The sequence below is a fragment of the Corvus cornix genome, chromosome 4A (genome assembly GCF_000738735.6).
Source record: "Corvus cornix cornix isolate S_Up_H32 chromosome 4A, ASM73873v5, whole genome shotgun sequence".
NCBI classification, from domain to species: Eukaryota; Metazoa; Chordata; class Aves; order Passeriformes; family Corvidae; genus Corvus; species Corvus cornix.
This window is the reverse complement of record NC_047058.1, coordinates 8519199-8529301: the sequence shown is the minus strand read 5'-3', so window position 1 is coordinate 8529301 and position 10103 is coordinate 8519199. Positions and strand designations below refer to the sequence as shown.

At 47.8% G+C, this 10103-nt stretch overlaps 1 protein-coding gene across 2 annotated transcripts; it reads left to right on the top strand.

Annotated features, from left to right (window-relative positions):
* Positions 1-1409: 1409 nt before the first annotated feature.
* Positions 1410-5928, top strand: LOC104694408. 2 transcript variants are annotated; one of them, XR_005604718.1, is made up of 2 exons: positions 1410-3259; positions 4843-4863. XR_005604718.1 is itself a non-coding variant. In XM_010407631.3 (2 exons), exons 1-2 carry the CDS (start codon positions 2623-2625, stop codon positions 5871-5873), a joined length of 867 nt encoding a protein of 288 aa, XP_010405933.2. In that variant the 5' UTR covers positions 1410-2622; the 3' UTR covers positions 5874-5928. The 2 variants fall into 2 exon arrangements, 1 of the variants encoding a protein (XP_010405933.2); XM_010407631.3 differs by lacking the exon at positions 4843-4863 and adding an exon at positions 5644-5928.
* The last annotated feature ends 4175 nt before the right edge of the window (positions 5929-10103 follow it).

The following is a 10103-nucleotide window of genomic DNA, read 5'->3' as shown; positions in this document are numbered from 1 at the left end:
TTCTAATACGTGTTGTGTTGCATTTTTGTTTGTGAATTTTACCTTCCTTATGCTATTTACGCAGAATCAATTGCCTCTGCTGTAACAGATCTTGGTGTTACCTATTCAGGATGCAATAGCTGAAATGCTCCCCTGCAGATAAAGTATTGGACTGAACATCTTTGTTTTCTCTCTGCAGTCAATATCCTTGTGCTGCACAGAAAAATAAAGGCACAGACTTAACTGCAGTCATGGCTCAAAACTTGGGCTTTATACCTGTGCAGCTCCTGCAGTAAAATACCCTGTAATGAGATAGCTGTTGTCACTGGGTTCTGCTGATGCTGTGCGCACTGCAGCATCTCAGCGGTGCAAGCACATTTCACAACAATTTGTTTATCTCTGTGGAAATAAACCATTCACTGTTGTTGCTGGAGTGCTGGTTGGCTTTACTAGGGGTGCCTAAATCTGCCGCAGGGCAGATTCCCTTGCCTTCAGGAATATCGTGATGAGGCACTACATTTTATCCTGTGGCAATGTGAAACTTTTTTTTGAAGCATTGTTTCGGGAAATGGCCACTGGGTAGTCCTGTGTTGTTGTCCTGTCCGTATTTTGGCATGGCTCAGAAGGTTTACTAAGATACTTTACTGGTGGGTTGTAGATACAAAAATGCTGCTAGCAAGGATTTTCTTGCTATTTTCTAAGTCTGTGAGAGACTTTTCTTTCTCACAGAAGAGGTAGCAGTTATATAAACAACCAAACCATCTGCAACCTTGAAAAGTCTTGTTTATGGTACAGTAGAAAAATATTTTGACAATGGATGTTTTAGGATTTTAGCCAATCACCCCCAAGGGGTGGCTGATCCTTTGTCCAATTAGACTATGAAGAAAAAAGTCTATAAAAGAGTTTGTAAAAGAATTAAATAAATCAATCTTGCTGCACAATTCCTGCCTGTGGTGATGCGAGGTTTTTATTGTATTTTCATATGTTTTCTGTACCCCAGTGGTTCATCCCTACCTTCCCCAGTCCTACTCCCAGTTGGTTTATCCCAGACCCAAGCCGCTCGCCCAGTGCTCCCTATATGGTTGTTCTCCTCCCCTTCTTCTGGCTCTTTCCCTATCAATCACCCAAACCCCTCCTGTTGTTTCCGGAGGTTTGGTGTCCATCACCTGAGCCCTCCCTAATTACCCTTATATGGCCCCCATCAGTCCCCCAAGATCCTGCCCCCTCAGATACCTCCCCTCTTGGAAATCCCCTAAACCTCAAGGTCCCACTGGGGCATGTGACCCCTCTCCCTCCACCCACCAAGACCATTGGACCAGATGTGAGTCCATCCCTTCAGCGTCCCTCCCTCCTAATCCGCTTATTGGTCCCTGGTTGGTGTACTCCCCTTGTTCACCCCCCCCTTTGTAAGGCGTGGGCTCACTGCAGGCGGGGCTTGTCCTCCGTGAGTTCCCTTCAATAAAGTTGGATTAGCCCCCGGGGCAAGCCTCCTCGCTACTTTTTATCTCTCCCCTCCTCGGGGGCTGCTGACTGCTACAGTGTCTGGAGCCGGTGCTCCGCAGGGTAGAACTGAGGCTGCAGAGGAGCAGCTTTAAAGCTCCGTGCCTCTGGCTGCTCCCCACTCCTGTCACACACCACTGGAGCTAGCCCGGGCTGTAGACAGCAGTGGTCCATGTGACACTGCCTGCTGGATCTTCTCTCCTCCTCCTCCCTATGGCTGCGGGACACAGTGATATGCCCTAGGGCAAAGGGCTGCGGTAATATATGGTGACCCCGACGTGATCTGCACTCTCTGACGTGTCTTGCTGCTACGAGCCAAGCCGAATTTCTCTAGAGGTATGCTGTTCCCCTTCACCCTCAGGACTGGGAGGTCTGATGGGACTGAGAAATGGCGAACAGTGGCTCACAGAACGACGCTGTGGTAATGGTCTGGAAAGGTGTGTTTAGTATAATGCACACCTCCATTCCTGAGAGCTCAGTTCGGGAATTATTAGATTGGGCTACCTTAAAAGGGATTTCCATGGACAGAGATACTGCCCTGGAGTTTGCCTTATGGCAGGAACTCGGCTGTGCTGTCCGGCACGAACTCCCGTTTGGGGACCCAGCAGTGTTAGAATTATACCGAACCTGGTGTTCGTTATTTATTCTGCTAACAGACCTTGACTGTGGCAGCAGAGCTGGCTCACCAATTTTGGTGATGAGTGACGGAGGAATGTCCGAAGGGGACCCCGCTGACCAAGCTCCGCAGGCAGAGTCTGCACCGCCTCACCCTGCACAATCGCAGGACTCCGTGGCCCCCAGGGACCCTGCGCCGGCAGAGGCGGGGGTGTCAGGGCAGCGGGAGGGCGCGCCGTATGCTTTGTCACTCGGCTCGGCAGCGGCCACGGCTTATCCAGGGCCGCGAATTAGCGGCTTAGCGAATTGGACCGTGGCAGCGCCTAGCCCGTTTGCATATGCACCAGCGGAGCAAAAGCTGCCTGGATGTCCCTTCTCAGCCGGCATAGCACCAGGCGTGACTGCACCGAGACTGCCTGGGTGTGGTCCGCTGCCCTTCTTGGCGCTGGACTGTCCTGCACTGCTGCAGAACTGAGCTGTTAACCTTTTAATACAGTATCTGCCTTTGCTGACAGAGTTACCAAACATATGCCAGCAGCTGGGAGAATTGCTCAGCTTGCAAAAGCAGCTGCTGCGGATGCCAGAGGCACCCTGCTGCACGGGGTGCACCGGGCCGGCACCGCCAGCTGGGCCCACGCTGACTGCAGGAGGCGCGGCTCTAAACTGGGAAGTGGCACAGCCAGCGGCGAACCCAGAAGTAGTGCTGCTGTGGGAAAACCCGGAAGCGGCTTCGGCTCTGCAGAGCTGCGGCCGGGGGCGGCCGCGCTGAACGCGGCTGGGGAGCGAGAAACAGCAGCAGTTTCGGCAGCGGCGCCGAACGTGGCCGCGGAGCAAGGGCCAGTGGCTGTGCCGGGCACGGCTGCAGCACGGGGCCCAACAACGGTGCCAAACGCTGCCGCAGAGCAGGAGATGAGCGTGGCACCGGACGTGGCTACAGTCCCAGAGACAGTTGCAGCAGCTGCAATACCAGTTCGGTCGGGACCGGCTGAGATGGCGTCCCGTAAAGAGGCTACTGTTCAAACTGCAGCGCAGCCAGCTGTAGTCTGTGCTGTCTGTTCTGCCGCTAGCCAGCCTAGCCAAAGTTCCCCTCTCCATCCACCTCTGTTCGCTCCCAGCATCTCAGAGTTGCCTTTGCCTGATGATTCCTCATCGGGAAGTGAGGCAGGTGAGGTTCTGGCCCCAGGTCGTAAGGCAGCTGTAGCCGGGCAGCAAAGGAAAAGGCTGCTCTGGTCTTGCCCCTGGACCTTTCAGGACTGCACAGTAACAGTGCGTCCGACCCACTATAATCGCTTCTTAGAGTCAGTTAAAATGCGAGCTTTGGAGGAGGGAGATTGGAAATTATTGGAAACACTTGGAATGCCAAATAGATTTGAGGATTCTGGGGGTAATTGGGAAGCTGGTACACTCCATCCACAGGCTGTGCCAGAAGTTCAGGATGGTAGTGACTCCCCAAAAGGGGACATCCAAGCTTTCCCAGTGTATAAGGCTCTCCCAAATTCAGGGGAGCATGATAAGCATGAGGTGATTGCTTGGAAGGTTGCCCAGGATCTGCAATCCAAGGTGGCACAACATGGGCTAGGTTCTGCTGAGGTTATGCAGATAATAAGGGTGATAAATACAGATTTGCTAGCTCCATTTGATATGAGACACTTAGGTCAAATTCTATTTCAACCTATACAATTCACAGTTTTTGAGAAAACCTGGAGAAAGCTGGCTGACAAGGCTGCATTAGGGAATATGCAGCTCCCTGCTGCCAATCCTAGACGGACAGCGGGAATGGATGCTTTGATGGGGACTGGTCCCTTCTCTGATCCCAGCCTACAGGGTACTTTTTCCTCTAGCATCCTGCAGCAAGCTCAACAGGTTGGCATGGCTGCTCTGTTGAAAACCATAGAGTTGTCTGCGCCCAGAAAGTGATACACTGAAATAGTTCAAGGGAGGTCAGAGTCATTCCTCTCTTTTGTAGAGAAAGTCACTGCTTCTCTCGAGAAGCAGGTTGAGGATGATGGGTTAAGGCAGCTGTTGTTAAGGCAGTTAGTGAGAGATAACACAAACGAGGAGTGCAGAAAAATCATAGATGACTTGCCAGGGGATCCTGAGGTAACAGACATGGTCGAAGCCTGCGCTAAGGTGGGATCTGGGAACCAGAAAAGGTCTGCTTTGGCTGCGTTCCTGCAGCCTGTTCACGCATCTTCTGGTCATGAACCAAAGCAACCCAAACAGGCGAAAAAACGGAAGCGGCCTAAGCCAAGCCAAAAAGAGAACACACCGATCCCCCAGTGCAAGAGGTGTGGCAGACCAGGGCATTGCTCAGACTATTGTAGATCCCAGACTCATGCTGATGGTCTGCCTTTGTCGGGAAACTTCCACCGGGGTTCAAGGAGGGGGAATTGCTCTCCGATGCAGTCGTTCCCCCAGAGAGTGGCACTGGTACAGGCAGGGGCCTACTCAGCCACCCTAGAAACAGCACCCAGGGATCAGACGGTTTTGACGTCCATACCTCAGCCACAGTCGTCTTAGACTCTAGCAGTATTTATAAGGTTCCCTTGGATGCATATGGACCCTTGGCCCAGGGATCCAGTGCAATGCTGGTGGGAAAACCTGACATTGCCCAACAAGGAATCTTAGTGCACTCAGGGAATAATTGATGCTGACTTTAAAGGCCAGATTTGCACTGTGGTGTCCATGCAAAAACCCCCTGTAACTATTCCTGAAAAGACCTGCCTTGCTAAATTAGTGCCTTTTAAGTCTTGTGTCCCCAGGATAGAACAACAAACTCACGAAGATAACGGCAGTGGATCTACAGGACTTCCGCAGGCCTTCTGGGCTGCAGACATCTCTGACCAAAGGCCACAGATGACATGTATCCTGATCCTGCCAAACGCCCGTCTGCCCCGGACTCAGCTTCGAGGTTTGATTGATACGGGTGCTGATGTAACTATCATCTCCTTCTCTGCATGGCCTCCCTCATGGCCTTTAGCCCCAGTGGGATTGGCCATTGCAGGATTAGGAGGAACCACACAGAGCTATTTAAGCAAACGGCCTGTGATGGTGAAGGACTCAGAGGGGCACACAGTTACAATTAGACCTTATGTTGCTACCACTTCCCTTAACCTTTGGGGATGGGATGTGTTGGCAGCTTGGGGGGTACGGATTGGGACAGATTTTTAGCAGGGGTCACTGTGCGTAAGGGCGTACAGTATCCTACACTGCCTTTGCGGTGGTTGACTAACACACCAATCCGAGTCAGACTCTGCTCAGTTAGTTGAATTAAGGGCTGTTATAATGGCTTTTCAACGATTCTCACAGGAACCTTTGAATTTGGTTACTGAAGCTGACTAGAAAAAGCTTTGTATACAATTAATCACCTTACAGTTTCACAAAATTCAAATAATCCTGTTATTCTGAATCATTTTCTCTCATTGCAGTCTTCAGGCGAGACACAACTGCCCCGGGCAAAAGTCTGGGTGTGGAATTTACTCACTAACCAGTGGGAAGGCCCGCATGAGCTTATCGTTTGGGGTCATGGGTATGCTTGTGTTTCCACAGATACTGGGGTACGGTGGCTACCTTCAAAATGCGTTTGCCCTGACCTACGGCACCAGAGGCAGAACAGACAACCTCCAAATGATGACCAGAATGCAGACCATTCAAATGGTGACCAGAATATAGACCATCAGCCTAATGACTCTTCTGAGGAATACCAGGATGTGAACCATCAGGCAGATGGTCCTTCCACAAGCAGAGACTGGGATGGTCCTTCCACAAGCAGAGACTGAACTTTAAATTTCTTGTTTTGGAGTCAGACAATTAAAGCCTGTTGGGGTTTTAGGAGCTCTCCTGTTTTTTTTTTTTCCCCCCATATGTGTTGCTAGGGGGACAAATGGCTGGGTACTTGAGAAAAACAAAAAGAGCTGGCTACTCCTTTGTTTCACCTGGGTGTGTGGGCAGTCGGTCTCCAGCGTTCAGACAGAGAGGGAGGCTGCTTTTTTCGGCTGCTTTTCCTTCTGCTGGAGAAGCCCTGGGATCCCAAAGCCCACCTTCCCCACCCCACTGGAGGCCGGGCTGTGGCCGCCCTGCCCCGCTGTTGCTTCGAGCCTTCGCTGTGTTGTAGCCGTGCTCGCCCTGCCTGTCCAGACCTCCGGGAGGTTCTCCGTTTGGATACATCTCATCTGCCACCCTGGATTTGTGCTCGTCCCTGCCGTTCCAGCCTGCTGTTCCCGAGGGTCCGGCCGGACACCAGGATTGGCTGCCCAGGGGTTTGTGAAGCCTTTGTTCCATCCCTTCCCGGGATCCCAGGGCACCGGTGCCGCGTGCTCCCCGAGCTTGCTCTGGAGCGCCCCCTGCAGCCGCGGGGGAACCACCGCACCTGCCCTGCTCACCGGGAGCCGCCAGCGCCCCTGCCAGCTGTGAGCGGAACTGCACCCGAGGGGAAAGGGCCTGACAGCCGAGAAGGCTGGGACTGGGTTTGTGATTGCTGTTACTGCCATAGTTATTGTTGTTTGTTTGACTGGTTATACACATATAGATATTAATAGTAAAGAACTGTTACTCCTATTTTCTGCATCTTTGCCTAAAAGCCCCTTGATTTCAAAATTATAATAACTCGGAGGGAAGGGGGGTTGCATCTGCCATTCCAAGGGGGGTTCCTGCCTTCCTTAGCAGACCTGTCTTTCAAACCAAGACAAAGCCTTAAGGACATATTTAGAATTAATAACTGATGTAAATATCTATTTAGGATTAATAGTAGAGTTGTTATCAAAAAAAAGGGGGAATTGTAGATATAAAAATGCTGCTAGTGAGGATTTTCTTGCTATTTTCTAAGTCCGTGAGAGACTTTTCTCTCTCACGGAAGAGGTAGCAGTTATGTAAACAACCAAACACCTGCAGTCTTGAAAAGTCTTGTTTATGGTACAGTAGAAAAATATTTTGACAATGGATGTTTCAGCATTTTAGCCAATCACCCCAAGGGGTGGCTGATCCTTTGTCCAATTAGACTGTGAAGAAAAATGTCCATAAAAGAGTTTGTAAAAGAATTAAATAAATCAATCTTGCTGCACAATTCCTGCCTGCTGGATCTTCTCTCCTCCTCCTCCTCCCTACGGCTGCAGGACACGGTGATATACCCTAGGGCAAAGGCCTGCAGTAATAGTGGGTGAGCTCAGCTGATGAATGGGTCATTCCACACCACTGACAGTCACTAAATTTGCTCCACTTGGAACCATTGAGCTGCTCTTGCTTGGAGATGGATTTGTTAATGTATTTCCTGACAGCAATCAATAATTTATTTTATATTCGTTGTGATCTCTAATTGGGAGTGAACCTTAAAGACAGATTGCTTTGATATAAGAACTATCATCTGCTGCAGAAAGCCCATTTAGCAGCTCACATTGAGGAGAATGAGAGCACACAGTTGCTTTCACTGCTTTTGTGATGTTAGGGGAGGTCAGAGGCAGCTCTTTCTGCCAGGATACGGCCAGGTTTTGTCACACCCAACTTTGGTTGGATCTTACAACTTTCACACGAGCAGTGCTCCAGAGATCAGCATGAGTGTTTGCAAAAGGCAAGCAAAATCCAGCCTTTAATATTGTTCTTTTTGTGATAGGAGAAATAATTCACGACAGAAGTTCATGTCTTGTTTTGATATTGTAGTGATAAATGATAACTTATTAAGACATACAGGGGTTTCTAGAATTCCACATTTTCTATCCTTACTGCTAATTATAAGGAAACAAAGGTGCACTGCTTTCTTTACTATGGGAAGAAATTCCCAGGTATCAAACCAGCATATGGATTATGCCATGTGCAGTGAGCAAACAAGGAGTGCAGTGCTGTACTGCAAGGCTCCATTGCTTCATCAAGAACTACTGCTCTCCCTGCTTCTCCAGGGGGAATTGTATATATAATCCCTCCATCTGGCACAGGCCACTTCTCCTGCATCCTGGCTGAACTGTGTTGGCTGAAGCAGTTTCCTCTGCTGGCACTTGTTCCCTGTTCATCTCCACCTGTGGGAAAGAAAGGAAGATGAAAGTGATGTTATTTATCTTGCTGCATTCCTGGCCCTGTTGAACTCCCATTTCCTCTTGGTGATAAGAAGGACCTGTAACACCAGTTTTATGAGTTAAAAGTAAGGTGATTTTACTCAAATTGAGAATTATTATTAGTGTTTTAAAATTCCTGTCATGTTCTGAAAGCTGCCCTGCAGTCATATGAAAGGAGTTAGAAACATTTGCCAGCAGGGAACAAAAGCATAAGCATGCAATGACAAATTGTTTCGTCTGGAGAATACAGTCTACAGTGGTGGAAGTAGTTATCTGTGGTGATTAGTAATTCTGTGCAAAAAGTGTTGTTCCAGAAGAACAGTGAGAAGCTAGAAGAACAGTGAGAACTTGCAGAAGACATTGATTAACCCAGCATTTCTGTTGGCTATTGGAACTTGTATATGGTGAATGCAAACATAATTATTTTATGAATCATAAAGTATCCCTCTGCTAGTACTTCAAAGCTCAATGCTGGTACATTCTGCTGTACAGACATTCAAAAAAATAAAAGAGAGATTGATGGGAATGATACCAAACACCTTATTGTAGTGCATTTTGGAAATGTATAGGGTTGAAAGAAAGTATTGTATTTTGCTTTTTTTGTCTGACATTTGTTGGAAGCACTTCCTGACTTGCACTACTTCTATTACTACTACTTTTTGCCTCACAGTGAGAAAGAATTCCATCTGGCTACTTTTTCCCCAGGACTGTAAAAGCTATAAAACAAGCCAAACTTTACAAAAGTCACTATGTTTACAATGAAGATACAAATCTGACAGTAAAAAAACCCAGATAACTGAGACTTTGAACTTGCTGATAATCTATAACTCAGACTTCAAATTCCTACCCCTCTCTGGACTGCCTCAAAATGTGTATAGGAAATCAAGATAAAAGCCATGTAGAGAAATAATACAACTAAAATACTGAGTTGCTTCACTCATCTTTATAGATTTGAATCTCAAAGAGAGCAAGCAAGGAAAATTCCTGTATTAAAAATGAAAGCTGCTGTGGAAGAGTACCTGAATTACCAAAGAAATGTCTTGACTGAGTCCTGCACGAAGTTCAGGCACAACATGCAGCCTGCCCTGGCTCCCAAATGGCTCTCTACCTCAGCTAAGGAAAAGCACTCTCTGATCTTTTGGTAGTGATGTTTTATTGTAACATATTATAGCATGAAGAAATCTATTTTAAAAATAGCTCTTCCCCTAAATCTGAAATTCTGCTTTGCTGATTTTTGCTGGAGGAAAAACAGGATAAACTCCAAAATAACTTCGGAGGAAATGACACGTTCCACTGCTATTTATTTTTTGAGTTAAATCCTTTGAGGTAAGGGAAGACTTGGGGATGGGACTGGCAGACTGCAGCTGGTAAAGGTTGTTATTTGTCAGTGCTTATGTTCCCAAGGAAGGCTTCCAAAACAATTTAGTCAACTGAAGATGAGGGAGTCCTTGCTACAAATGGAAATGTTGCAATCATACCCTGCAAGACAAAGTGGGTAAAACATTTTGTGTGTCTACCATAAGAAGCTATACCCTGGGCAATGGATCTCTGACTGTCTGATCCCCACTTCACCCTTTTATGCACAGCTGGCATGATACAGAATGTAAAATCCACTGGTATGTCTTGAAAAGGATAAGTCGATCAACAATTTTAGCATGTATGAGTTTTAAAAATAGCATTAAAATGTCAGTGATGCTTCTATATCAGTCCTTTATGGCCTCAAACTACAGAGGTTATTGCTGCACTGGACAATGTAAGAATGTAAGTGGCGTATTTAGGTCAGATTCTCTCTTTGTAGTTGTTGGATTAAATTTTAGAACCACTCCGAATCCTTGAGGCATTTAAATCTCTGCCTGCTCTGGATGGCCTCCTTTCTGCCTAAATTCTAGTTACAGACTGTACTCCCTGCAGGCATCTTCTCTGATTTCCCCATCTTTCCTTCTACTCCCTTCACATTTCATTTGTCTT